The sequence below is a fragment of the Penicillium alfredii genome, assembly GCF_028826965.1.
Source record: "Penicillium alfredii strain IBT 34128 chromosome Unknown utg000010l_segment0_segment0, whole genome shotgun sequence".
Taxonomy (NCBI): domain Eukaryota; kingdom Fungi; phylum Ascomycota; class Eurotiomycetes; order Eurotiales; family Aspergillaceae; genus Penicillium; species Penicillium alfredii.
The window spans coordinates 911,157-939,055 of NW_026622707.1; the positions used below are offsets into that span (position 1 = coordinate 911,157).

General features: G+C 52.0%; 11 protein-coding genes across 11 annotated transcripts; 6 read left to right on the forward strand and 5 right to left on the reverse strand.

The window, feature by feature from the left end:
- Positions 1–490: 490 nt before the first annotated feature.
- Positions 491–1,827, forward strand: NUU61_007887 (undecaprenyl diphosphate synthase family protein; the record flags this gene model as incomplete). Its single annotated transcript, XM_056658412.1, has 2 exons — positions 491–715; positions 826–1,827. 2 exons carry the CDS (start codon positions 491–493, stop codon positions 1,825–1,827), a joined length of 1,227 nt encoding a protein of 408 aa, XP_056508705.1.
- A 338-nt stretch (positions 1,828–2,165) lies between these two features.
- lys9 (saccharopine dehydrogenase (NADP+, L-glutamate-forming)) lies at positions 2,166–3,918 on the forward strand (the record flags this gene model as incomplete). The annotated part of the gene is made up of 6 exons (XM_056658413.1): positions 2,166–2,217; positions 2,317–2,370; positions 2,472–2,758; positions 2,833–2,835; positions 2,898–3,758; positions 3,823–3,918. The coding sequence occupies 6 exons, from the start codon at positions 2,166–2,168 to the stop codon at positions 3,916–3,918; spliced, it is 1,353 nt and encodes a 450-aa protein (XP_056508706.1).
- A 562-nt stretch (positions 3,919–4,480) lies between these two features.
- Positions 4,481–5,822, reverse strand: NUU61_007889 (AHA1 family protein; the record flags this gene model as incomplete). The annotated part of the gene is made up of 4 exons (XM_056658414.1): positions 4,481–4,499; positions 4,698–5,356; positions 5,455–5,537; positions 5,600–5,822. 4 exons carry the CDS (start codon positions 5,820–5,822, stop codon positions 4,481–4,483), a joined length of 984 nt encoding a protein of 327 aa, XP_056508707.1.
- Positions 5,823–6,630: 808 nt separating this feature from the next.
- On the reverse strand, positions 6,631–10,842 carry NUU61_007890 (uncharacterized protein; the record flags this gene model as incomplete). The annotated part of the gene is made up of 3 exons (XM_056658415.1): positions 6,631–10,148; positions 10,259–10,683; positions 10,817–10,842. The coding sequence occupies 3 exons, from the start codon at positions 10,840–10,842 to the stop codon at positions 6,631–6,633; spliced, it is 3,969 nt and encodes a 1,322-aa protein (XP_056508708.1).
- A 2,705-nt stretch (positions 10,843–13,547) lies between these two features.
- Positions 13,548–14,088, forward strand: NUU61_007891 (uncharacterized protein; the record flags this gene model as incomplete). The annotated part of the gene is made up of 2 exons (XM_056658416.1): positions 13,548–13,742; positions 14,002–14,088. The coding sequence occupies 2 exons, from the start codon at positions 13,548–13,550 to the stop codon at positions 14,086–14,088; spliced, it is 282 nt and encodes a 93-aa protein (XP_056508709.1).
- Positions 14,089–14,211: 123 nt separating this feature from the next.
- Positions 14,212–16,420, reverse strand: NUU61_007892 (Monooxygenase FAD-binding; the record flags this gene model as incomplete). Its single annotated transcript, XM_056658417.1, has 6 exons — positions 14,212–14,742; positions 14,820–15,168; positions 15,245–15,702; positions 15,768–15,878; positions 15,943–16,184; positions 16,312–16,420. The coding sequence occupies 6 exons, from the start codon at positions 16,418–16,420 to the stop codon at positions 14,212–14,214; spliced, it is 1,800 nt and encodes a 599-aa protein (XP_056508710.1).
- A 552-nt stretch (positions 16,421–16,972) lies between these two features.
- Positions 16,973–18,732, forward strand: NUU61_007893 (uncharacterized protein; the record flags this gene model as incomplete). Its single annotated transcript, XM_056658418.1, has 3 exons — positions 16,973–17,243; positions 17,322–18,427; positions 18,499–18,732. 3 exons carry the CDS (start codon positions 16,973–16,975, stop codon positions 18,730–18,732), a joined length of 1,611 nt encoding a protein of 536 aa, XP_056508711.1.
- Positions 18,733–20,375: 1,643 nt separating this feature from the next.
- Positions 20,376–21,817, forward strand: NUU61_007894 (uncharacterized protein; the record flags this gene model as incomplete). The annotated part of the gene is made up of 5 exons (XM_056658419.1): positions 20,376–20,522; positions 20,588–20,963; positions 21,029–21,146; positions 21,206–21,273; positions 21,348–21,817. The coding sequence occupies 5 exons, from the start codon at positions 20,376–20,378 to the stop codon at positions 21,815–21,817; spliced, it is 1,179 nt and encodes a 392-aa protein (XP_056508712.1).
- Positions 21,818–22,453: 636 nt separating this feature from the next.
- On the reverse strand, positions 22,454–23,677 carry NUU61_007895 (P21-activated kinase 1; the record flags this gene model as incomplete). The annotated part of the gene is made up of 2 exons (XM_056658420.1): positions 22,454–22,800; positions 22,879–23,677. The coding sequence occupies 2 exons, from the start codon at positions 23,675–23,677 to the stop codon at positions 22,454–22,456; spliced, it is 1,146 nt and encodes a 381-aa protein (XP_056508713.1).
- A 986-nt stretch (positions 23,678–24,663) lies between these two features.
- On the reverse strand, positions 24,664–25,904 carry NUU61_007896 (uncharacterized protein; the record flags this gene model as incomplete). The annotated part of the gene is made up of 5 exons (XM_056658421.1): positions 24,664–24,978; positions 25,051–25,341; positions 25,422–25,457; positions 25,497–25,729; positions 25,808–25,904. 5 exons carry the CDS (start codon positions 25,902–25,904, stop codon positions 24,664–24,666), a joined length of 972 nt encoding a protein of 323 aa, XP_056508714.1.
- Positions 25,834–27,819, forward strand: NUU61_007897 (uncharacterized protein; the record flags this gene model as incomplete). The annotated part of the gene is made up of 5 exons (XM_056658422.1): positions 25,834–26,010; positions 26,334–26,450; positions 26,515–27,084; positions 27,170–27,548; positions 27,623–27,819. The coding sequence occupies 5 exons, from the start codon at positions 25,834–25,836 to the stop codon at positions 27,817–27,819; spliced, it is 1,440 nt and encodes a 479-aa protein (XP_056508715.1).
- Between the last annotated feature and the right edge of the window lie 80 nt (positions 27,820–27,899).

Consider the following 27,899-nt stretch of genomic DNA (forward strand, 5'->3'; position numbering starts at 1 on the left):
TCACCGGAATGAGAGAATTTCGGATATCAAGAAACAAGAGATTCTCATACGCTACAACTCGGTCCACCTCATCTGAGATTTCTACACCAATCCATGAATTCTGATACAAAGAATTTCCAGGTGCCGAGTATCTTGTCATAAAATGTCGTATCCCAGAAAGGATGTTGGCCAAGATCATTTGATCCTGGGAGAGAGCTACAGTACAATGCTAGCAATCACCTGACAATGGCGAAGGCCAGAGAATGCATGCGTTCAAACCAAAAATAATCAGAAGAGTAAATATAGGAGTTCAGCGAAATCACTTCAAATCCCAACAAAGAGAAAAGTGCAGCCTGGCATCGCTCTGCTCCGCCTCCTGCATGATTACGGACCACGTTGTTCGCCCATCATTTTCCCTGACGCATTTCTTCTCCGCCTCCGCAATCCTGGGCCTCGAACACAACTTTTTCTTCAATCCAGCCCTACGAGCCTCACGCCCGTGATTTCCACCATGGCGGGCTCAATGCATCTCTCTCGACTCAGGAGATGGTTCCTCGCGTCCCCGCCGATCGAGTTCGCCATCACGAACTTTAAGGAGCTGCTGGTTGGCGCACTCCGCCAGGGCCCGATTCCACAACATGTGGCCTTTGTCATGGACGGGAATAGACGGTTCGCCCGGTCGCATGGGATTGAGACAGTGGAGGGACACAATCTGGGATTTGAAGCGCTGGCAAGGGTAAGGCTATCACAGCTCGGGGATAAGCCCCGGGGCTTGCTTGCGTGCCCTGGGCCTTCGGGGCGCGCGCTGAGACTGACGAGACAATGGCTAACGACGGATCTCTGTAGATCCTCGAGGTGTGCTACAAGAGTGGTGTGAAGGTGGTGACGATCTACGCGTTCAGCATCGAGAACTTTAAGCGATCCAAATTCGAGGTCGATGCGCTTATGGAGATGGCCAAGGTGAAACTCTCCCAGATGGCCCAGCATGGCGACCTGCTGGATCGGTACGGGGCAAAAGTACGCGTCCTGGGCCGTCTCGACCTGCTCAAGCCCGACGTGCTGGCTGCAGTGAACAAGGCCGTCGACCTCACCAGCCGCAACGGCGACCGCGTCCTCAACATCTGTTTCCCCTATACCTCCCGCGACGAAATCACCACTGCCATCCGCGAAACCGTCGAAGAATACAGTGCACCGCTCCATCCTGCGCGTCCTGCCGGTGCTACTGCACGCACTCCCTTCTCTGAATCGCATATTGCACACAACATCCGTGCTCAGACCCTGGGCACCAAACCACAAGAGGCGAACAGCGACTCGGAATCCACATCTGCCGAGTTGTCCACACAAGAAGATGAGTCCGGTGCACGGAACGATCGCTCCCATCGCATCTACGAGTCAGGTTCCTCCTTCTCGTCCTCGACCACGCTCCACCTGGGAGGCCAGCCAGACGGGCAATCGGCCAAGGGATCAAGCCCGGAAAATGTCTCAGACGCAGAAAACCCGGTCTTTATCTCCCCCGAAACCATCTCTCGCCAAATCTTGTCCGATCACATGTTGACCAAAGGTAACCCGCCGCTGGATATGCTGGTGCGGACCTCGGGTGTGGAACGGCTGAGTGACTTTATGCTCTGGCAATGTCATGAAAACACCGAGATTGTCTTCCTCGACGTCATGTGGCCTGAGTTCGATCTATGGCACTTCCTACCGGTGTTGCTCGGCTGGCAACGGCGCATTGCCAAGTCCCGCCAGAACCCAGACGCAGAGGGCAACTTTGCGGGGGACAGTCCCGAATCCAGTGAGGAGGATGCGGACATGGTCCTGCGACAGACCGGGAAGGTCAAGGGCGTATAGTACATCGTGTTTTTGTGTTTGTTTTGTTCAGCATCCAAGCGGAGTTTGCGGGTTCCGACTGATTATCTTCTCCTGTGTCATATATATTCCCATATATCCACGATGCCTGCCTTTCTAGCATTTTTGCAGCAATATTACTGGCCATGGATTCCCCCAACCCCCCTCTGATTTCTACTTTCTCCTAAAGTATCCATCTTCTAGCTTTGCAACTATTCATGCTTGCCGAACACCGATACCGGCGCACGTGACAGATGACTCATCGCACGATGGCGGGGAAGTCGAATGCATCGATAGAAGACTCATCCACCACCCATCTATTATATCGCCATTGAAACAAAATGGTCAAGCAAGTCGCTGGTTCTAAGGCCCTTCTCCTCGGCTCGGGCTTCGGTATGTTATTCCCCTCCCAGATGCGCAGCTTAGTCGCGTACCCCGCATGCCCACCTGGAGGGGCCCGTATACAGTTTGCTCACAATTGAATTCCCATAGTCACGAAGCCCACCGTCGAGGTTCTGAGCAAGGCGGGTGTTGAGGTCACTGTCGGTAAGTGCAATTGGCCACGAACGAGGCTTTCGTTACGGAGGTAAAAAAATGGCATCGGGATTTACAAGGATATCACCGCTGATCCTATTCGTGCCCCGCAGCCTGCCGTACCCTCGAAAGCGCCCAGAAGCTCTCCGAAGGCTTCCAGAACACCAAGGCTATCTCTCTCGATGTCAGCGATGATGCCGCTCTGGACAAGGCTCTTGAGCAGGCCGATGTGGCTATCTCGCTGATCCCGTACACCTTCCACGCGGTGGTTATCAAGTCGGCCATCCGTACCAAGACGAATGTCGTGACCACCTCGTACGTGTCTCCGGCCATGCTGGAGCTGGAGGAGGACTGCAAGAAGGCCGGTATCACGGTCATGAACGAGATTGGTCTGGACCCGGTAAGTGCATCATAGATCCATGGGCATAACACTTATATCGAGCCTGTGACTAACTTGAATGTATGAATAACTAGGGTGTGAGTCGTAATCTTCGTCAACAACTGAAAGCACAATCAAAGTCTAATAATTTTCTCTCTAGATCGACCACCTGTACGCCGTCAAGACGATCTCGGAGGTGCACGCGGCTGGCGGTAAGGTCACCGGGTTCGTGTCGTTCTGCGGTGGACTGCCTGCGCCAGAGTGCTCGAACAACCCGCTGGGCTACAAGTTCTCGTGGTCCAGCCGCGGCGTGCTGCTTGCGCTGCGCAACGCCGCCAAGATCTACCAGGACGGCAAGGAAGTCAGCATCGCGGGCCCGGACCTGATGGCGACCGCCAAGCCGTACTTCATCTACCCGGGCTTCGCGTTCGTGGGGTACCCGAACCGCGACTCGACAGGCTTCCGCGAGCGGTACGAGATCCCAGAGGCGCAGACGGTGATCCGCGGCACGCTGCGGTTCCAAGGCTTCCCGGAGATGATCAAGGTGCTGGTCGACACGGGATTCCTGAATGACGAGCCCAACGCGGTCTTCCAGAGCCCGTCGACCTGGAAGGAGGCCACGCGCCAGCTCCTGGGCGCGACGTCGTCGGCCGAGCAAGACCTGCAGTGGGCTGTTGCGTCCAAGACCGCCTTCCCCAACAACGACGAGCGCGACCGCCTCCTCTCCGGCCTGCGTTGGATCGGCCTCTTCTCCGACGAGCAGATCACGCCCCGCGGCAACGCCCTCGACACCCTCTGCGCCACCCTCGAGAAGAAGATGCAGTACGGCCCCGGCGAGCGCGACCTCGTCATGCTGCAGCACAAGTTCGATATCGAGCACAAGGACGGCTCGAAGGAGACTCGCACCTCCACCCTCTGCGAGTACGGTAACCCCTCCGGCTACTCTGCCATGGCTAAGCTGGTCGGTGTGCCGTGTGGTGTGGCTGTGAAGCAGGTCCTGGAGGGTACCATTGAGAAGAAGGTATTTCCTCACCTCTTTCCTTAATACCCCTTGTCTTGTAACAATCAACGCTAACTCTATCAAGGGTATCCTTGCCCCCATGACCATGGACATCTGTGCTCCTCTACTCAAGACCCTGAAGGAGGAGTACGGCATCGAGATGATCGAGCGCACGCTGTAAATGCACCATTTTGGATCGTCCATTAAAAAAGGAAAAGAAAAGCTAGCGGCTAGCGGGCATTAAAGTATCAAATACGATAGATGACGATTGGACAAAGTTCAGATTCTCTGGCCTCGTAAATCTATTACCAAGCAATGTTCCGTTCTATTGCTTGGGCAGCGTATAGGGAAATTCAAGTCCATCTGCACCTTGGTATTCGTCTAGGCACAGATAATTGTAGTGTGATAAAGAGATAGGTGGAGAGATAAACCATGCATTCTTGTCTTCATTATCATTCGCATATCACTTTCCTCTATCGTAGCATCATTGAACCCGCCAAAGCCCGAGAGCAACATCGCCAACGGGCCGAGGGCGGACAAAAAAAAAGGAAAAAGAGGAGGAAAAACCGGACCACCCAAGTTCCCCGCGAGCTAGGCAGATTGGAATGCTGTACATTTCTGCCATCCCAATTGTCTTCGCAGTCTTGTGTTCTTTGTTTGGTTTTGTTTCTATGGGTAGATAAATCGAGCCGGTTGATGCGTCTGGTGTAGATCAGGCGGCTACGGAGAGTGCACGCAGTCGATCAGAGAATAGTGCCAAACCTATACCGAGGAAGAGAACAAGGAAGACCGTTAGTAAAGAAGTCCAGGAATGCAATAAGGATCTGGATCTGCAAGAGAGGAGATGCGGGTTGGCAAAAAGACAGTGTGACAAGGTGTATGATGAGAAAAGAAGCAAGAAAAAAGCCAAAGAAGGGCCATATCTCAGAGAAGAACACAAGGAGAAACAACAACACATACCCGAAAGTCTGCTTGATGCTGCGAACGTAGTACAACTCCCAGTTCTGCTTGGTGACGTCCTCCTGGCCAACGGGGACGCCGGACCAAGTAACCCGCATTTGGGTAACGCCGTCGAGATCGTTCTGGTCGAAGTTGATCTCGAGGGAGCTGAAGTGGCCGGCAGGCCACTGCGCCAGACGCCACTTCTGGACGATCTGCTTAGGCGCGTCCAGCTTGACGTACTCGCCAGTGACATTGCCGTCGAAGATAGCGAACTTGCCGCCAACCTGGGCACTGTCGAACTGGCGCGGCGGGCCGCGCGTGAATGCAGCAATGCGTTGCGGGTCCGTGAATGTGTTGTAGAGCTCCTCGGCCGTGGTGCGGAATTCGTCCGACGCCGTTACGGTCGTCGTGTTGACGGCTACCTTGCCGGTCGTCGAGGTGGTAGAAGTGGCAGTTGCCGGAGATTCTTTCTTGGTGGTCTGCGGGTGGACGCTGGCCGGGGTGAAGCCGCTGGATGGGTTGACTCCCGGGGCGTGCTGCAGGTCTTTGCCGTGCTCGGTGATCAGGTCCGAGGTCATCTTGGACAGCGCCGTGCGGAGCTGGGGGAGGATCTTGGATCGCACCAGATCCTTCACAGGCTGCTTGGAGGCGGAGTCCGCATGGTTCTCAATCTCGAACTACAAGAGAAGAGAAAACGCGTTAGTGGGCCCTGGTCCCTTTGTGTTTCTGAATTTTTGTGCCTTCGAGAGAAGGCAATGGGTCTAAGGGAACGTACGACGTACTCATCTTCCTCGGTGTCGTGGGCTACCTCAGGGATGTTGATGGAGCCGCTCACCTCCTCACCGTCCTGGGTCTTCCCTATCGAACAGTCTCAGCCAAGACCATCATTTGATATTTTTTTGTTTTGGACGTCTACAAACCTGAATACTCTAGCGACACCTTGACATCGAACAGGGTGATGACCTTGCCCTTGCGTTGGCTGACATCTACGTCGCCATCCATCGACAGCACTTTGGCTACTGTGGCGGACACGCCCCCATCCTCGGCATTTATGCCGCAAAGGTTCTTGTTCAGGTAGTCCTTGGCCCAGCCAGAGGCATCCTTGTTCACCCAGTGCCAGTTGTTGGGGTTGTGGAGGACCATGATGAATGGGGGATGTGGGAGGTGGAAGGTGGTTTAGAAAAAGATTTTTGTGAGGGGGTTCTTGGATTGGTTCTGTTCTGTGTTTCCTTTTAAATTTCTGTTTGTTTCTTCCGCGAGGACGGCGATGATATTTGATCTCACACCGAGTCTGAAGTCCTGTGAAAATTCGAGTATTAGCAACTGATATCTCGATTGGGTTTGGCATGTAAATTTCTGCAGAAGAAAAAAAGAGTCGCACGGAGCGAAAGCCACAATTGTCAGGTCACGGAGCGTATTTCCGGACACAAAGCTATTCAGCAGTGAAGATGGTTGTTCCATCGATCTCAGACTGGTGCCAGCTATGATGTCTCATCATGTTGGGCCAATTGGAGGTTCTCAGGTCGGAGTGGTTGCGCGGTTGAGAAGCCATGAAACAGAAGAATTGATTCTCATGGGAGGACAGGGGATAGAAGAGAGGGGGGGGGGTATTAGGATACTTACAGTATGAAGTCTAGGGAAGGAGAGGAAAAGAGTGTCGAGCAGAGAGAAGAGGAAAAGAGAAAGTCGGAGGGGAAAAGCGCGAGTCGGCGGAAGCTGCTAGAAGGAGCACGTGATTGTGGGTACTTCCCTTCTGGGACAGCAATTTTATAGTGAAGATCTATGACCGAAAATTATATTTCGAGGAATGCAGCTCGGTAGACATTGAATATCTACAGTACTTAAAATGCGTATATTTCATAGAAGAAAGTATATATAATCCCCCCAATGGCCTGGCAAACGAATGCGCATCTCACACCAAGCCCATCGGCACCCATGCTTCCATTCCTTTTCACTGTTCCAATTGCTCCAAATCCTCCCAGCCATCCTCGGCCAAAAGCTGGTCTTTGACCCGCTCCCGAAGACCCTGGATTTGGCTGCCCAGAGCCTCGGCCCACTGACCCTCGACCGTCGCAACCTTATCCTTCAAGTCGGTAGTGAGCACCAGTTCTTCGTCTGCGCGAGTGGCCTGCATTTCTCGGTGTACCTGGCCCTCATCCTCGCCATGCTGTATGCGTTGCGCCTCGGTGAGGTTGCGGTTCGCACGCATCACGGCTGACCGGACCTCATGCAAGAGACACAGCATATTGGTCTGCGACTCGATGTATTGGTAGCTTGATTTCTCTGCGTGCGACAGCAGAGAGTACAAGTATTGTAGCGGATGAGCGTGGTAGCTCGGGTTTTCATCGTATTCATCTGCAGGGATTTGCACCTGGAACCCGCGCAAGTTCTCCGGGACTTGCTGCACTAGCGCCAGCAGCGACGGGGCGATGTCCCAAAAGGCTGACAGCTGCACTTCGACACCACGCACTACATTCTGCTCAAGGACATCCAGGAACGAATCGAGCCGATCGCATGTCTCGGTCTCATGCTGTGCTCGTCGGGCCAAGGCATCTTGCGTGAAGAACGCTTGGGTTTCCCGGAGCTTGTCGTCGTTTTTGTTCTGCTGGTATGGTAGTAGGGCAACCGTCTTGTACTTCTCGTCGCGGCCACTGATCAAGTCAAACATCTCGCGATGGAGCTGCTCGCGGGCTTCAAATAGCCATTTCAGTTGCGTTAACGTCTCCAGCAGCTCGGGTTTGCCGTCGCCTTCTTCTTGCGTCTGGTCTGGGGTTTCGTGCTGGGCATCATTAAACAGCTTGCTGCTCAGCTCGTCGATGCAAGCCGTAGCTCGACTGACCCGGTCGGTTAATATTGCATGCATCGGTTTGAGCACAGTCTCCTGATAGGTATCAAGTTGACGTTTAGCAAGATCCCTTTCGCGTTTGTTGTCCTCGACAATCATCGCTGCCTCTGCCTCTGCAGCCTCCGCGAATGTCAAGCTACCCTCTTGGATTTGGTTCTGGATATTGGACTTGAATTGGCGATGGCCCTCCTGTACTTGTTCTCGATGCTCTTGGAGCATGGTATCCACGTCGTTCTTGTACCGCTGTCGGGTGGATTTGATCCCCGAGAGATCGGTGATCGACCGGACCGTGGTTCGGTATGTCACTAGATCCGGGTGGCTGTTGTTCACGGCAGGGTAATGTCGCGGATATGGTGGAGGCAGGGTGATCAATCGCGAAACGTCCAACCTGTGACTTTCCCTCAATCGCCCAAGATGATGATCTCCTGTCTCGGCACCAGAATAAACAGGAGATTCTTCGTGCCAGCCGACTTTCTCGGGAGGGTATTCATCGGGCCCATAGGGTGCAGGCTGGTGTCCGTAATTCAAACCTTTGTCATCCGTTCTCGAAGGAGTCACTTCCTGGTCCCACTGCATCGCCTCCCGGGGCAATCCCATGTACTTTGATTCCCGCTTGGACCGTTGAACCTTTCTCTCTGCTCCCTCGCTGCTGGAACCCGTTTTAGACTCCCACCAACGGCTCGGGGCACGGCCGCGCGAGCTCATTTCATCATTGCTCATACTCATGCTGGCTATCGGCGACAGGCAAGGCTGGTAATTGTTCCACCATCCAGACTCCGGTCGACTGGGCCGATTCTGAGGTATCTCCAGCGGCGGCCCTGGTTTGGTTGGCTGGCGGGAGGGTGGAAGTGTGGCGGTTCCATTGGGAGGCATTTCAAACAGCTTGCGGTGCATCGCTTCAAGTTCCAGGGACCCAGACTCCCAAACCCTGGCGTATCGCTCGCGCCGAAACCGAGATTCTGTGATGATAAACTCGATAAAGATCTGTAAGGATTCGGCCTCATCTGCTGCGCTGGCTTCCCTTTGAATGAAGGTTTTGTGGCGTTGGATGGCATCCTGCACAAATCTGGAGTCTTGTGAAATGTTGGATTCAGGCGGCCTTTGCTGTGACGGATCCCGACGTGGGGACAAGGGTTGCATCATGGAATCAGAGTCGTTAGGCAAATGTAGGAGATGCGAAATCGGACGATCCTCTGCTCCTCGAGACGCGGCGCGGGACCGTGATCGAACATCTTTCCCAGAATTCAACGGAGGGGTTGGCAGTGCCTTGGGTGGGACTGCCTGGGATACTCCTTTAGAATATGCCGGAGAGGTGTCTCCGTGAGGCGAGAATGGGGGTGTATGCGCAAATGCAGTCGACGACGGGCCTGCCGGGCTCGGCTCTGGCCTGGGCGTGGAATAAGACGACTGATCCGAGAATAGACCCGCAGAAGATGCTCGAGACCGCGAGGTAGTAAGCGGAGCATCTGAGCCAAGGCTGCGTGTACTGCGAGGAGTGATCCTGGACGATGTCGGCTGTCGAGTATAATCTGGGCTATTGTTTGGCTCCGGGAGGACGAGGTTTGACGGCCTGACCTGGTCCAGGGCATCAGCCCAGGGATTGCCGCTCGTAGATACAACACTGGCATCTTCATACGACAGGCTTTGTCGATTGCGGCGTTCGATCCGCCTTTCACGAATGCCTTTGGCGCTGGGGTCGCGGATTGCTGAGCTGCGAAACAGTCCGCCACTTCCAGGGGTTCTTTGGGATGGTTGTGAAGAACCGTTGGAATCTGGATGGTCTGTCCGATCCGGTAGCTTCGCCGCTTTCGTGGTATCAATGGACAAAGGCTCCTTGTCCCTGCTTGGTCGGCTGTTCAAATATGCCTCATCCACCCAGTCAGCTGGTGTTGGTGGGATACTCCCAAGCCCAGTACCCAAAGCCGGCGGTGCTCTGGCCTTTCCTCTACCATGGCCCTGGGGAATTCTCATGGACGAAGACTCTGATGAGCCGCTCGCGCTGAGAGATCGCGAAGTAGGAGGGGGACCAGGGGGCGGTGGTGGAAGAGGCATCCCAGGCTCCCAGTTGTTCGTTGGGGATAAATTTCTCGACTGACTGGCCGATCTTGAGGTTCCTGCGCTGCTTACCACGGCGCCGGCAGAGGCAGCTCTGCGGGACGCAGGAGGTCGCGTCGGGGTTTCTAAATCGCCGATTTGTTGCATGGGGTCATTTCCCCTGAATCCTGGCGAGGGCAAAGCCTGCTCATACTGCGAGGCCGAAATCGACAGTTGAGATCTGACGGGGGGTGGATTGGAGCTGTAGGAAGGGCCCTGGTATGCATCGATCCGACTTTGTGAAACGGACCTCGATCCCGGGTATCCCTGCGGTGGAGGTGGAGGAGGGGGTAACGACTGCTGATGGGAACCGGGTTCATTCGAATACACTAGAGATGATGGCCGAGGTCTGTGCATGGAGCGTCGTTGAGGCTCACCAGACACCTCGGAGCCTTCTTCTCTGAAGGAATTATGCGTTGGTGTTGGAGCTGGGGTAGCGTAGTTGGCATTCCGCCCAAAAGACTCCTGCGACAACCGGTTTCGGTTGCTTGGGGGTGAATACGGCGGAGGCGGTGGTGACAGAGACATATCTACCAGGATTGAGTCAATATCCACATATCGAAACCGTTCCCGAGAGGTTTGGTGTGAATGATTTGGCCGTTTGAGTCCGAGAGTAGAAGGAGAAATACAATGGACAGACCAGTATGAGTACTCTGCTGCGGCACCGCGCGATGCATGTTACTTGGCTGATATGAGCCCCGTGCCGAGGCACCGCCCATGGGCCCCCAGTCCTGGGGGTTGTAGGGCACATTGTATGCAGATGGATGCCGAGAGGCCATCGCCGGCGAAGGAGCAGATCTCGCGTTGGCAGAGGACGGAACGCAAGGAGATTGGCCGTGGGTAAATGGACTGGATAGTGAAGTTGACGACAGAGGAGTCGACGCAGGACCAGCCGTAAGAACCTGGAACTGAGGGCCGTTGAACGCGGTCGTCAACAGCGGCGGCTGAATGGCATGTTCTCGATGACCTGGAGAGCGCTGGTTACTGCTGCCAGGTGATGACCAGTTAGGATATCGGTGGTTGTTTAATGGCTGCTCGTCGCCTGCATGGGTCGACGCCAACCAGCTAGACACAGTCGATAATCAGTATCGAGGAGAGCTTGTCAGGCATGAAGTTGAGATGATATAATAGAAGAACAGCCCATCACTCGAAGAGGAAAGAGAAAAGAAAAGAGAAAAAGAAAAAAGGGTCGGCGAACTTATTCATGCTGGCCTGCGCATCCATCAAGAAACAACCGAACTGGTGGCCATGACCACGGCGCAAGGTCGAGGAAAGAAGGGGAGAGTTACAAGAAGCTCTCTTGCGGAGCACGAAGAACAAGAATTTCTATTCTTTGCAACAGCTGGGATCACAGGACCGAGAGAGAGAGACCAGATCAACCCTAAGATGCCATAGGGCCAATTAGTGAAGACCCAAGCACACGGCACGACTCCATTCACGGGGGCTAAATTTGGAACAGAAAAGAAAAGAAAGAAAGAATAAAAAAAAAAAAAAAAAGGCGAAAAGACTCCAGGGCCGCCCGCCCTAAGCCCAAGGGAAAATTGACCCTTGAAGCGGGGTGTGAATTTGCCATCTGCAACTTGGGAGGTGCTCATCACACGCGGGCCCAAGTCCGGCGCTTATCGGCGTCGCTGAGAGGCCCAGCATGTCCCCACAATGTCCCTGACCCCTGCAGCGAACCAACGGTGGGAACTCAGGCCGCACGGGGACCTGAATATTGGAGGGAAATAAAGGAAGATCTGTGTGGAAATTACGAGGTACTGCAGGGATGTGTTGAGGTCTGGTATTACTATTTGGACCAGACAGGCCTCGTTTCAGACCAATTTGGAGTACATCTCCCTTCGGGAATGAACAATATGGAGAGAAATTTGGAAACATTGATATTCATGAATAGACGAATCGAGGTGTCTGCCGTGGCAAGAGGACAGCTCGGGGGCGACACGGGAAAATCGAGTGTAATACCCTATATCCACTAACCATTATTAGCATGCGCATACCAATAGAGGCAAGTCGGTAATGTCAAAAGCAACAAGATGAGAAGAGGGTGTCAGATAAATGCCCTGTCACAGGCGGTGGTCATCAATGTAAAATCCTTATGTTGACCGTCGTGATAATGTTAAAGTAAATCATCATAGTAATGGGGGGAATGCAAGAAAAGACATGAACTCGACATAAACAAGATTGATACTCACGTGAATAAAAAACGATCGCCGACCTCTACGTGGTCAGTTGACATGTCTCAAGATCAACCCTGTTCGAGACCCATCAGCATCGAGTACTGACTGGAGTTCGCAGACGCAGGCATGAAACTCGTGGCTGATCAGTCATGACAACTATCGTCTTGGCCAGCAATGCCGGCTTGGACATATGCTTGTCTTTTGTGTTGTGTCGAATCATCATGGAAAGAAAGGGAGAAAAGAGACGAGGCGTGACATACACCTACGGTCTTGAGGATGGGGCCATTCATAGTCCCATAAAAATCTATAATCCAGTGCCATCATTAGCAACATGTAACCAAAGTAGATGTGTGGAAATGTCACAGTAAAGTGTGGGTCAGAAAAGCATGAATGGTAATTAAAGGATGTTGTCTGCATCGATAACTCGAATAAGACTCGTCATCTAGGGTATCATCATGGTAGGGTTGGCAATGGAGATGAGCCAAGAGCGGCATACCTGTGGTTTCTACAATTTTCTTTTCCACAGTGAATAGCCGACACACTACTGTTCGAGACGATCAGTGACTGGTCATGAAATCATCTCATGAGTCCATCAATAGTGAGACATGTCTCAGTGGGCGAGGTTTTCTAGGCCTGCCACAAAAGGGCGTATCCATCATGACCGGACGTTGTCAAACGCCGTCGGAGCCCAGTGCCGTTTCATCTTCGGACAGTGGATGTGCAAGAGTCGAGGGTGTGCCATAGGCTTACCATTCGGATAGCCGGGAGTATTGTACAACCCTGTTTAAATCTTCGTAACCGTTAGCAGATGATTCCACACACAGTCATGGTTTTGAAATGCAGAAGCAAGGTGAAAATTCAGTAAAGCCATTGATTTTCGTCAAGGGTCCGAAGACCTTGGACGGTAATTTCCAGCGTATATTTTAAAAAGCGTTCATCATGATAGAGCGGGAAGGTGATAGTGAGAAACAGGAAAGGTAGAACTCACTATCTACAATTGATGCCGGATATAGTCGGCGGAACAAGCTGTAACTTGGTCCTAAAAAGCCGAGTTAGCTTTCTGTCAATCCCACTAGCCATACGTGATAATTCGAAGCAGGTGTGAAAATTTCAGCCTGACGTGCAAATAACATGAGTTTCATTCCCTTTTTGGGTCAAAGACTCTAGTTTGAAATGGTTATGTGTATCATCATGTGAGGGGACTGGGATAGGTCGGAGCCATCGCCATCAGCAGGCACCTACCATCTGTTATTGTGACAGAGATGATCTGTCAGTAGATAGTTGCAAGACTGATCCAGGAGCCATGCTCAATCGCAATGGAAACATTCATCCATGGTGAAATGGCAGGACATCCGGTAGTGGGAGGAGAAGGAAAACAGCAGAAACAAAAAAAAAATCGAACTTTTTCAAGCTCTGCCGCATCGGAGCCACATTTCACCGAGTCTAGCCTTCATTGGGCCTAGCGGATATCTGCCTCAGGCGAGATGTTAACATCACGTGATATTGACATAGAACCCTACAATGTCACTTCTTGGCTTTTTGTGCCATTTCAGTACTCATTCATCGCCGCATTTTTGCTTATGACAATTGAGCGAGATCTTCGTATTTCTATGTGTGGCCTGGAACCTTACAAGGTGGGAGACTCACCGCTTTTTCGGGGTCGAGAACAAAGAGACAAACCATGGATTGTTTACCTTCGCATTAGACCAATATCATTGCCCTAAAATCTGTCACTCTGAAACCACCCACAGCATGTTTCAAGACGACTGGCCGAAGATGCCAGATGGCAGCGACTTTGATGGCCAACATCTACTCTGCCTAGTCCGAAGTGGCAATATCCCGTTCCGTGACGTTTGGGATATAAACCTACTGGTTCGAGAAATCGAGGAGAATGTTGGGGTGCAGGTGATTGACATTCCACGCACTTACAATGACTCTAACAGCTACGTAAGTCTCTAGCCCAAGACCTCTGGAGTTTGCAACCATTATCTAGTACCGACTAACTTTCGATAATCCAAGGGTTTCCATTTCAAATTACACAACGGACAGGATATTCTATTGCCGTGTAGCCTGAGGCGATGTCAACATGCCCGGCTACGATGGCTTTCCAATTCATGTGCAAATTCCCGAGCTCAATTTCGAGGTGGTAGTATACCAGCTCTGAATTTAGTAAAGACCAAGAGCTAACTTCCTCGTCTCTATATAGGCTCTCTTCAATCAGGCACCTGATTACGAGCATGCAATTCGGGCAGGGAAAGATGCTCGCCACCTTTGGTTTGCACTGCGAGAGTGACGTGGTGATGATCCGGAGGGCTACATTGGCAACTTGGGCGCTTGGGCTGAAACACGGATGAAGGAGCTTGGTACTGACTCAGATTAAGTTCGAAGCATACTCTATTGCTATTAAATACTTTATCTATTGTCCAAGATGGTCCCTCAATGCCGTAATCACTTCATCAGCCGTTGTGCTCTCAGTGAGCATTGCCAAAATATGCTGATCGGGGCGAACAAGTATGCCACCCGATTTGTTCAGCTCTGCAGTAAACCAGGTCTGCTTCACAACCTCAAAGTCCTTACCAAAACGCCAGACATTGAAACGGATGTTAGTCGCCGCGCATTGTTTCTGAACCTGCGCAATCTGCGCGACCAGTGGCGTATCATTGTCCCCCAGAATCAGAGTAAATGCGTCCAGCCCACAGAGATCGAGGGTGCTCCATTGACAATCTCGAACTTGCGCTTTACTCAACTCAGTCACATAGGAGACGTCGACTGGCTCTGCAGGCAGCGAAGAGCGCGCGGCTTCAGTTGAAGTTGAACTCTGGTCGGGGAAGGAAAAGGAAATCCATGCATGAGGGAGGCGAGCTCCAGACACAAACTTGGGTGAATAGTGGGAAGCATGAGATGGCGGTTCGCTGGCACCATACACGTATCCGATGTGGAGCTCAAGCTAACAAGAAAAGGCGTTAGGATTACACCATGCGAAATAGAACGAAATAGAAGGTCAAGAAGCAGCGCTCCACTTACATTGTCAAAGTGTTCTCGCTGCCCTTCGATCCCCTCGTCGACCTTTGCCCGCTGCTCTGGATCAGCCAGTGTTGCCATCATGTTGTGACGAGCCTGGGCGACATCATCAACGCCCGCCATCTTGAGACTTTGCAGGAGAGCGAAGATTTGCTGGCCGTTCTTGACGCTTTGTCTCGAGTAGACATCGGCCACGCTTCGGCGCTCGGTTGTATATGTTGAAAGAAGTGACGGGCGAGCCACCCCCCGATGGACGAGCGCAAGCTTATATGCCAGGTTATGGGCGTCTGCCATTCCACAGTTCAAGCCCAGTCCCCCAGTGGGTGGGAATGAGTGCGCGGCATCCCCTGCACTGTTGAAAACAAAATGAACCATTAGCACACACATTCCGGCAGAGCTGGATCAACGTTGAAGAATACGGCACTCACAGGAACACATTGCCCTTTTGAAACGTCTCCGCAATCTGACGCCGGAACACCCACGGTCGAACGCTGAGAATATCAAATGGAATGTCCTTGCCAATAGCATCACGGATCTTCGTCCGGCACATCTCGTCGGACCACGACTCAATGGGCTGCTGGGTCACGTCGACCTGGCTGATATGAACTTGAGTGCCGTCCAAGTCATAGCCGATGATGAATCCTGCGGCTATGGGGTCCATGATCCAGAACAACATGCCGACCCGATCGCCCACCACAGGGCGCAGATTGGCATTGAAATGGATGGTCATCATGGTCTGCTCAGAGTCCTCGCCCTCAGAGGAGATCCCAAGCAGTTCTCGGACTTTGCTCCTCCGGCCATCGCAGGCCACAAGGTACCGAGACCGGATGGACAGAAGACGTCCAGTAGAGCGCTCTTCAACGGTGGCCAGAACCTGGTTGTCAGTCTGCGACAGCGCATGGTTAGCAATGGTCTAGCTGGTGTCCCTACGCTAAGTCATCAGAGGCGTACCTGATCTACGGCGTGGATACTGAATCCCTTGTGCAGGGTGATATTAGGATCTTCCGCAATGCGGCTGGTCAGCTCTTGTTCTAACACTGGCTGAGGAATATTGTGGATCATCTGTTAATCATCAGTCAAAAGTCGACGCAATAGTATCATTAGGAATCATCATGGTATGGATTACCTCGGGTGTGTCGTCCAAGACGGCAGGATCCATGCGTTCATAGGGCAGCCGTCCGACAGCATCGCCGCTCAAGCTGGTGATAAAATTGACCCAGGAGCCATCGGCGCGCGAAGTGCCCAGTTGTCGGACTCGTTTCTCGCCCAGGCCATATTGACGCAGAATTTCCAGCGACCGCGGGTTGATCGCGTGAGCTTTGGGAGCCGCCAGACGTTGCGGATAGCGTTCGATGATCACCGATTGAACTATTTTGGGCCGTTTAGTCTAAAGCCGAATTTCTCTCTCCCTGCATATCAAAAGGATTCGAGGATTCGACCCAAATCCTTGAACATTCTTTCGGGGGGCAAAATCGAACGCATGGCTGCATCGTACCTCCAAATTGAGACAAGAGCAGAGCTTGCAAGAGCCCGATAGGGCCTCCACCGACAATCAGGACGGGGGCGAACTCGGGCAGCCCGTCAGAGGAGTCTTGCAAAGCCATTTTGGGGGTGATTGTCGCCAGGCATGCCCGATGCGCAAGGCGAATGATATACGGCGTTGGTATATCCGACCACTGCGTATATTGCCGAAGTGGCCCCTATGGCCCTGGCCCTTCATGGCTTGCCCGATATAACGTGGGGCATTTTTTCTGTCGGTGGAGCCCTAATTCTTTTAGCGTTTGCGATCGTCTCTCTGCTGGGCGTATCAGAATGGCGTGTTGCGTGGATAATCCTCCCCACGCACCACTTGCTCTTAATGCGACAGCCTGTGGACGATGCCGGAGAAACTCTAGACCCCGCGAGGGCAGGGATGCGCAGTGGGTGGCCACAATTGCCTTTCAAGCAGATTGGCTCGGGTTTTCCGACTTGAAGTGTTCTGGTGCTGAGTCGGATCTTGAGTCCTGCATCAACTTGATTCAAAAGACCGAAAGGTCCGGTCCCGTCCCACTTTGTTTCTTTTTCAAAGTCACTCTTTTTTCAATTATTTTCAATTATTTTTTTTTTGGCAACAGACCTCCCTCGGCATTGACACTCCTTTTGCGCAACACCTCTTCATGTCGCGTGAGTACGAGGCGGAGCATTTCCGCGCCCCTGGAACGGAGATTCTGTTCGATGAGGGCTCCAGCGATGTCGGTCTCTCGGATCGCCTCCATCAGTTGAAGCATCGGACAAAAGGCGACTCGCGCGTGCTGCTGGTTCCTCAACCTTCGACAAACAACCCGAATGACCCGCTGAACTGGTCGACGACGAAAAAGAGCCTGGCGTTCTTCAATGGCTGCTGGTATGCGTTCATGGGCGCCATCACAGGCCCGATCATGGCTGCTGGTACGTATGGAATGTAGAATCGAGGGGGTCAGAAAATGAAGAAAGAGAACTTATAGACTAACTGATACTCCCATGCAGGTATGAACCAGCTGTCCAAAAGCTTTGGCAAGACCATGCAGCAGTTGACGTATGCGAACGGCGCTTGTTTGATCAACCAGGGAGTATGGAACTGTATCTGGATGCCATTCGCCGTCAAGTACGGTCGGCGTCCAATTTATCTGGCCTCGACGTTCCTGATGATCCTCGCATGTATTTGGCTGGCCATCGCATCGAACAAGGACTACACCACGTTCATCGTGGGGCGTGCTTTCTTGGGTGCGTGGGAAGCGCCGATTGAATCGATCGTGCCATCTACGGTGACGGACATGTTCTTCCTGCACAACCGCGGCGAGCTTGTCGCCATCTATGGGTTGGCCGTGCTGGGAGGAAACGAGCTGGGCCCCATGTTTTCCGGGTTTATCGTCCAGGCACTGGGCATGGATTGGGCGTTTTGGATCGTGGCCATTTTTATTGCCGCGAATCTGGTCTGTATGTTCTGCTTTATGCCCGAAACTAAATTCACTGGTCCTCGCCCTCAGATCCTGCCACCGTCCCGATCCGCCAGCGAGTCCTCGACCAAGGGACTGGAGGAGATTTCAGTCGACGAGCTCCAGCCCGTGCCCAAGAAGTCCTGGCTGGAGGAGCTGAAGTTCTGGAGCCGAGGCGACCCCAACGTGAACCTGCTGCATGTCTTTCTGCGACCGTTCGTGCTCATGGCCTACCCGACGGTCGTCTGGTCATGCTTTGTGTACGGGCTGGCGCTCAGCTGGAACGTCATCCTCGGCGCCATCGTGGCCCAGCTCTTCACGCCGCCCCCGTATGGGTTCAACTCCAACGCCCAGGGCCTTTTCTTCCTGTCGCCCTTTGTGGGCTCGCTCTTCGGCGTGTACTTCTCCGGGCCCTGCGGTGACTGGATTGCCAACTTCTTCACTAAACACAACCGGGGCATCCGCGAGCCCGAGATGCGCCTGCCCACCTGCCTGGCGGCGGCCTTTTTCACGTTCTTCGGAGCCCTCTGGTTCGGCCTGTCCTACGAACACCAGATGCACTGGGCCATGCCGGTTGTGGGGGCAGGGATCCTGTCGGTGGGGAGCCAGATGGGCACGACTCTCGGCATGAACTACGCACTGGATTGCCACCAAGAGGTATGTGCCGAGTCATTTCGTCAAAAACAAGAAAAATAAAGTAAAATATATAAGCTGACCCTGAATCGCAGCTCTCCGTCGAAATCATGGTGACCATTGCCGCTCTCAAAAGCTGCATCGCCTGGATCTGGACGTGGGTGATCAATGACTTCATCACGACGTGCGGCGTGTTGTCGGTCTTCATGACCGTAGCCGCCATCAACGTGGCCATCTACTTGATCTACATCCCCTTCTACTACCGGGGCAAGCAGATCAGACTGTGGGTCCACCAGAAGAATTTTTTCCAGGCCGCGGGGCTGGCATAATCAGCCCGGTATAGGACAAATTCCATGGGATGCAATCGACACCACACGCTACTGTAAATGGACTCAAATGAGAAGGAAATGTTAATGTCTTGGTTCTATGTCTATATAATTATGTATTAATCTAGTTCCCCCTTCCCATTTACCTCTCACTAATACTAAATTCCATGCATCCGGCCTGTCTTGGCCACCCAATTATCACCAACACAACCATCCATGGATATTCCCCCTGTTCGAGGGATGCGTGTCCCTGAACAATCGAATTCTCTGCCAGCCAATGGAACGGGCGCAGTGCTATCGGCTAGGATCTCGCCTCTATTAATATTCAATTTAATATAAATAAATAAATATATATATATATATATATAATTTTTTTTTTTTGCTGTTCAGCCATCGGCCCCTTCTTTGGCCCGCGGCGATACACGCCCCACTATAGATCTTCCCTGTATGGGGTTTCAGCTGGTGGAGCTGCGCGGCATTTATCCGATGCCCCAAGGTACGCAATTCCCTATGCACGACATGAACGGTTTATAATTTGTATGTAGAAATAATGGCATAAGATAAGATGCTCTGACTCGACTAAGTGTGTCCATTGGGCCTCTCAATTCTCGAATATACACTAACATAATACTACAGCGGTAACCGTGAAGTGTTGGGAGGCCAACAAGTAGCCAAACACACCGAGATACTCCGCAGCCACAAACAGGTCTCTCGAGTGGGTCGGTAAGTTGCCCTGGAAGGGCCAATCGCACTATTCATCAAGCCTCTCTGCACATCCATGGATGAGGTGGCCGTGCTATTGATTTGACCAGAAAAAAATACTCCCAAGGTCAATTAATTCGCGCGGGCTAGGGGATGTCCGTTCACCCTGAAATTGTTCGTCCTTAATATGCAGTCCAATATCTCATTCACGTTACAAGAGCTCTCGCAGGCAGCCCTACACATGGGAATCATAGAAAGAGAAAGAGAAAGAGAAAGAAAGAAAGAAATCATGCGCCTGCCTACTTAGGGCTTGGAGGTAGGGAGAGAAAGAAGAAGGGCTGAAGGATGGGATCATGGAGAGGAAACCTGGCCAATAATTAGCCTGACGATGATCCTTTCTCGAATCCCTAGTTTCAACCAGAGCCAAAGAAAGCATAAGATCAGGAATGGGTGCAGGGCAAAAAAAGGATCATATAGCACCACGCGAAAGGCTGGTGTTGGGCAGACTAAAAGATCCTGCCGGTTAGGCGTTTTTCCCCTGAGACAATTCTTTAGTGTTTTCTTTAGTGCCATGGATATAATTAACTTTGATTAAAGTCTTTAGTCTTGCCAGGCCCTTGTTTTGCTGCGTTTATTGGCCTGCCCGAGTGGGTCTCGCAAGTGCGTGGTGAAAAGATGGAGCAAGTGGGCATTGCAGCTTTCTATAAATTATAATTTTTTTTTTTTTTCAGATCCGATCTACACTTGCCAATAGGTCGGTCCTACTGAAAGTTTGTACTTGGCCAAGCCATGCTGGTTCGCCCGATCCATACGCGCAAAATGGGGTTTGCGCCTTGATATGTCATCATTCTTCTATTCCTATTAACTTTACCCTTCTCCTCTATCTTCACTTGGCTTTGCTATGGAGAGTCTCTACCCGGCCTGAACACTACTCTCCAGTCAATATGGCAAAGGGCATGTCCGTGGCCATCTTGGTGGTCTCCTGGGCGGAGACCTTTGTGGGCCTGACGTTTTTGACGCTGCGCTTTGTGAGCAATTGGAAGTTTGTGGGCCGCTTTCGCTGGGATTTTGCAATTGCGTCTTTGACGGTGGTGAGTGTTATTGACTGATACTTGGATTCTTGAATAGAAGAAGATGCTAACAACCCACTCAATAGCTCACCGAAAGCACCGCCCAGATCTTTCTCCAGCTCTCCGTCAATGCGGGCATGGGCCAGCATATCGCCGTTCTATCAGACACACAGCGAGTGGCCGCCTTGCACTGGGGATGGGTCTTCCAACTTCTTGCAATCGGAGCAAGTATGCTCGGCAAGCTGGCCATCCTGGCATTCCTGATGCAGGTCCGGGGCCGGCACGCCTCGAAGCCGTGGCTCCTGATTATTCTCGGGGTGTTGATTTTCGCCGTCAATATCACCGTCATGGGAACTATTTTGGGCCAATGCTCGCCGATGGAGAAGCTGTGGGATGACTCGCTTCCGGGGACATGCGATCCAGGTCGTCTGATGAACCAAAACTATTCATTCTTCCAAGCGAGTGCGTTGCCCCGGTCTTTTTGTCTCTAAATCCCTTAAGTATGCGAACTAATTCAATTTCTTTAGGTTTCAACACCTTTGCCGATGCCGCTTTGGCAACATACCCGGTTCATCTGTTCTGGAAGTTGCAGATGAAATTGCGCATCAAGATTGCGCTGTCGATCCTCATGGGACTGGGATGGATGTGAGTGACTCCTCATACCACATATGCCTTATATCTCATGCTAACCACTCCTGTGACAGTGCTGCCGTCTGCTCCGCAGTCAAATGCTACGAGCTCAAGGCCTTGACCGAGACAACCGACATTACCTGTATGTATCTCACTGACCTCACTAGTCCACCACAAACAAACAAGCTAACTAACTCATTTTTTTTTCCTATACAGATGCACAAGCCTCTCTCCTCATCTGGGCCTCCACCGAAGCATGGATCGTCATCGTCGTCGGCTGCGTCCCACCCATCCGCCCCCTCATGGAACGAGTCCTCCAACACCTAGGCCTAACAAGCAAAAAGACCTCGACCCCGTACAACCTCCAAAGCCCGAATGCCTACGTCGCATATGGCACCAACCGCTCCAACGGCGCCAGTCACTCGCACTACCAATCCAGCGCGTTCGGCGGCCGCAAGCCGTTCAGTCGCGACGAGGAAGACGTGGACTGGATGGAGCTCACGGATGCGCGCGGGTCCAGTGCCAGTAAGGAGCAGATCATTGGAGGCAAGGATGTCATGGTCACGACGGATATCGTGACGCAGTTCGAGGAGCGCAGGAATCACCGTGCGGGCTCGTCGGGTGGGAGTCAGACGTCGGGCGATGAGGCCGCTCGCGAGACTACCGACACTCAAAAAGTGGTTTAATGGTGTTGGGTGGAGTTGGACTTGGAGTTTGGTTCATGTCCCTTATGACTTGAGGTATGGATGTAATGTAGCAATGACACTGGCTGGCTTTCTGTATAGATTGGTTCGCTGTATAGGATTTTTAATTGTTTGTTTGTTTGTTTGTTGGGTGCTGGGCGTGTGTAGGGTATCTATGGATGTATATCAGATTGAACCTTCAAATTACCCTTGGTCTATCCATTCTCACAATGATTACCTACTGGTATATTTGTTACAGAATGGTTGGACTAGGTGGTATTACTCGAATGAGAATGATTGCTTCAACTACTGGTCTAGCTGCTTATCTTCTAGGCATCGACACTTCCAAGGTTGTGACGATATTATATATACCACAGCATGATATCGAAAGAGAGCTTTACAAGAACACTTTATCTTCGGCCATGAATCTGCTTGGCAAATCTAAGCCTCGGAACCTTGATCAAAGTAGTACAGAGGAGCCAAAAGTATGTTCCAGTAACTCATGGACTCAAAAATATATTCGTCATAACACATACTTGAATAGAAAAACAAGATCCAAACTGACTGCCATATAAGAAGCAGGAAATTTCATAATGCCCATGAAAACTACCCCCCCCCCCCCAAGCAAGACATCACTCATTAGTTGGCAGGCCTCTTTGCAGTCGCTATTTTGAGCGCCTTGAGTTTTCTCAGCGCTTCTCCCACACTCGCGCGTTCTTTTGGGTCACCGCAAAGAGAAATGGCTGCCAGATTGACCTTATCTTTATTCTCATCATCATCCTTTGCCAAGTCTGGAATCTTCTTTCTCAAGACATCTCTTGTCTCGTCCGGAGTCAACAATTTCGTGCCCTCCCCGACTAAGGCTTTCCACAAGTCCAAGAGCTTGGTCTCGTCCGAAAGCTGATCGTAGTAAGAGAGTTGAAGCCACATCCACATTACAGCCCACCAGTCAACTTTCCTACCGAATGGTTGTAGTTTCACCTTCTCTGTTTATTCAAAGGCATCGGTTAGCTCATGATCTCGACAGCTCAGCGAATATGGTAGAAGGAGGCCAATTCTCTTACCGGGAGCCATATGACCCGGTTTACCGATCCAGTAATCGGTCGACGAGGGCTCACTTGTAGCTGTGTGGAAAAACCAAAGCTGATACTGGTCGTCTCCCATGTCCAGGACGTTGTAGAGGGTGAGATTGCCATGCCAGATGGCGTATCTGTTGACCTTGGTCCGATGGATCGCCTGCACCCCTTCCAGCACTTGGATTATTGCCTGGTTCACCTTGCTCGGGTCCTTTGCCAGCTCCTTGGCCGTGTCCGGAACCCCCAGCATATCGCCTGGGATCTGGGGCATGATCTGATAGGCGGTTTTGCGGTGGATGTCATAAAACCAATCATCTATACCGTGCACACGAGGGCTTTTGATGAGACGTTGGAGCTCCGCGCTCTGGAGGATGCGACCGGGATAGTTGGTCGAGTTGGATATCATGACGTTCGCCTTCTGGCCCTCCGAAGTCATAGTGCCATCCCATATGTCTCCCCCATCTGAGTAGCCGATCTTTGTCTCCATATGGTACTCGACCTTATCAGCCCGATCCTCCTCACAATTCTCGACGTAGGAATTACAATAACCCTCCTGGGGTTTGCAATTCCCAAATGGAACGTCATCGGGTGTCCGGATGTCTTTGGGTTTATGCTTGTTGATATAGTCCGTGTATTTCTGCCAGACATCCCAGTTGGCGATCGCATCGGGCAGGTTGTCTCGGGCGTAGAGTTGGTTGAGAGACTCGGTTGGGGCAGAGTAGATCACCGATGTGAGCAACAAGAGAATGCTCAGAATAGCGAGGCCGGGCTTGTGTAGGACGCCCATATTCGGACCTGTAGCACCGCAGATGGGTGCAAGGGTTGTGGGATAGCAACGATGAAGGATTGGGGGGCGGATCGACCGTTTTTATTGTATAAGGAAGTACTTTGCTCTGATATCATCTCAATTCACGCCCCCACAGACCAACCGTGTCAAGACTGAACCACGTCTGTGGGTCTGAGTCTGACTGGAGACAGTTAGTATCTACCTAGGTATTGTTTTCTTGGCTTGAAGGAACACGCCAGGAACACACCGGCTCATGCGAGTCGTGAATCTAGTTGGTCCTGACGCCCGCCCCCCACATTCTAATTGTACATTGTTGGCCCCTGGTCCAGGATGGGGAGCATGTCGGTCCAATAATCGTACATTTCCCAATCACCTTGTCGGACAATACAGTATGTCATACGCCATCGTGGAATCCAATTACGACCCCCACTACCTCACTTACCGAGAATGATCTCAATGGCCCCAATGACCGCACATCTTTACTATAGTCTCTCATGCTTCAATATTGACCACTAACGAAGGATAATTGTCTATCCCGTACAGCGAGAGTCATTCTATAGTTATCGTTTCCGAAAACCGGCTTGCCAGGCTCTCAAGCGGCTTGCCGATAACGCAATCGCTGGTGTAGGATGTGGATAATGGAGCCCAGGATTCGGGGCCGCCCCTCGTCCCCATTGACCTACTCCCCTAGCGCAGTGGTGAAACCGGCTATGTCGGACAGAGGCTTGCCTCTTTCTATCTGCCTGATCCTCCAGGCTGGTTATCATACAGTAATAACTATGCTTCATTCTTTTTTATGTCTTTACTTAGAAATTGGTATCTTTGCTTATTCGAATGTTCATGCTGTATGACGCGCCTATTTCCGCTATCGGTTGTCTGTTTTCTAACGGTTTATTACCTGAGCAAGTGAGATCTGTCCACTGTATATCAGATTGCCGTCGAGCAGAGTCCCGTGCGTAGTAGCTATTTATGGCCAAACTTTAACTTCATTCGTATTTTTGTAGCTCCAACTCTTGCTTCAACTCTTGCCCCTTGTCAATACTCACCACTCCCTGTCCCAAGCTGGAACACTCATGCTTCTTGAATCTCCATGCAGGCAGTCTCGCCGCAAACAACTCATCAACCTCCTCAAGGCCCCGTTCCCTGAGCTCCGGCATAAAGAACCACACCCAGATGGCCCCCACACCCGCGAAACCGGCCCACACGTACCCGAGTTTCGCCCCGAGATTGGCTCCGGGTGTGGAGAGGAGGTAAGGGGTTGTGTAGACCACGACGAAGCCGACGACGACATTGAGTGCCGTCTAGATAAGTACCAAGTTAGCGAATCTTGCTTTAGTAGATGCTTTTCGCTTCCCCAAAAGTAAACTACTCACTGAGATGGCCATGGTTTTCTCTCGCAGGGTTGCCGTTCCAAGCTCCGCGGCCGTGATATATGCCGCAGGCCCCAGTGTGGCGTGCAGGACAGCCGCGTACAGGATAAAGGAAGCCGCCATTTCGATAGTATCGCTAATTGTGCGGTGGACCTTGGAGCCCAGACCACCAATTAGACATAGGAAGACAGTTTGAACCCACCATCCATGAAAAGTGACGTCTCGTCTCCCAAAGGTGTCGAACAGGATCATTCCGATTAGAGCGGTGACCACCGAGACGCCGTTGTTGACTGCCTACACAGACGAGGAAAGGAAAGAGTCAGCGTGTCCCAATCCAAGAACGTGGGATAGTTGATCTGGGCCTTGATGCATACAGCATACGTAAACGCCATGTCCCCCAGCCCGACTTTCTATAAGAAAGTCGGTCCATAGGAGCTGCTGAATGTCACGCTGGTCAGTTGCTGCAATGCCATGATTGCCAGTGCAATGGAGGTGCGCCGACGATTTGCGACGCTGAAGAGCGCCGACCATGGCATCTTCTCGGTCTTATTGTCTGAGTTCTCCAGGGCAATCATCTCGAGCTCGCAGGAGCCGTTATCCACTGCTTGTTTGGGATGGAGGTGGCGTAGGGCGGCCAGTGCGTCGGTGCGCCGGTTTTTGGAGATTAACCAGCGAGGGGAGTCTAGCATATGCTTAGCATGACGCTTCCCCTAGTAGCGACAAAAAAAAGTCAGGGATAGGATGGATGAGAAACACGTACTCGGCGTAAAAGGAAGTCCCGCTAGAATGATGACTGCCGGAATGCCTTGGATCCCTGTGGCAAGCATCCAGCCTGCATCATTCGTGGATTTGGACATGTACTGGTTCACGATGCCGGCGACAAAAGACCCAAATGTCAGGAACAGCTGGATCGACCCAACACAGAATCCTCGGAGGGGAGCCGGACAGATCTCAGACTCGTATGTGGGCACCACCTGAGAGAATAGAATTGAGCGGACATATCAAAGTCACCGTGCACAGCAGTTTTCTTTACATTTTCCACCAGTCCTACAGCCTTATAGATCAGATTGCGACCAACAATAAAGTGTGCTGCTGAGTATCTCGTCACCTGGACTATATGAAGCAAATAAGCCCCTATTCCCTGCCCATTTGGAATAGTGATGGATTGGGATCATTCTTACTGACGGCACCGACAATCTGAACTACACAGGTCCCTGCCATGGCCGAGCCATGACCAACCCTTTCGATAATGGGACCGACAATGACCGCCCTAAGAACTTGCCGAGTGTCCCACGCTATCAATTATCAAGGCGTCTCTTCTCGAGGATCCCGCCGCTGTTGAGAAAAGCAGGAATTTAGTCACTGGGCTGAAGCTGACGGATGGCCAGACGGTTCGAGCCAAGGTACGCATACATCACGCACAGGCATCCTTTCTCTTGAGTTACAGAGATATCTGATCTCACCTAGTACTTCATCGAAGCCTCGTACGAGGGCGACTTTCTCACCGCTGCAGGCATCTCCACGGCAATCGGACGCGAACCATCAACCCAGTACAATGAGAGTCTCGCCGGAGTTCGAGCAGATACACGATACACACAGTTCGACGTGCCCGTCGACCCGTACCGCATCCCTGGAGATCCCTCGAGCGGTCTCATAGATGGGATCTCGTCCGAGCCGTTTGGTGAACCGGGCAGCGGAGATCAACACCTGGCAGCGTACTCGTACCGTCTGCTACTGGCCGATGTCGAAGACAATAAGATGCCTCTGTATAAGCCGGAGTGCTATGACCCGTCACAATACGAGCTCCATCGCCGCTATCTACAGGCGGGCGGAACACTCTACACGCCCCGACTCAAAGGGATTCCGAATCGCAAGACTGACCTCATTGGATCCAAAGCTGTGCTAGCGACTGATCTGATTGGAATGAATGATGACTGGCCGATGGCAAATGCCTATGCCCGACAAAAGATCCTGGATGAAACGGCCACTTTCACCAAGGGTTTGATATGGTTTCTTGCCAATGATGAAACAGTTCCTGTAAGTATACTCTTCCCCAATTATTCGCTTCCTTCTACCTGTATGCTCTTGTGGGTGATACTAAACAATTCTTTCTATATAATAGTCAGATGTCCGCCACGAATGGTCTCGATTCGGATACTGCCTCGACGAATTCCGCGACAACAACCACCTCCCGCGCCAGCTGTACATCCGCGACGCGCGCAGAATGGTCGCCGACTATGTGGTCACGCAGCACACAGCCTCGGAACACAACGGCGAAGAGCTCGACCCCTATCCCGTGGCCATTGCCTACTGGCCCACAGACACGCACTGCGCGCGGCGCGTAGTCCGGGACGGGGTGGCTCACAATGAAGGATTCGTTTTCAAGGACAAGCACCGGTGGCGACCCTTTGGCATCTCGCGTCGCGAACTCACTCCGCGCAGGGCGGAGGCTACGAATGTCTTGACGGCTACTTGTCCTAGCTCATCTCATGTTGGATATGGTATGTGTTCAGACCATGTTCTCTCTTCTAACGAAAGACAAGATAGAAGGTTGACGAAGCTGATTTTTGATTAGGGGCTGTGCGCATCAAGCACCAGTTCTATGAGCTGGGTCAGGCATGTGGGAATGCGTGCGATATTGCATTGGCTCATTTGGATACCCGGATGTCTGTACAGGATGTTCCGTATGATATCCTCCGTGCCAGGCTGCTTGACCAGGGCGCTGTTCTCGATGTTCATTCAGTGAGGAAGCCGGATTTCAGTCTTGTTTAGATATAGATCGTGAGGGTGCATATCCTCAATGAAATACTTCTCGACCATGCTTTACCCAAAGCACCAGATCTATTTCAATA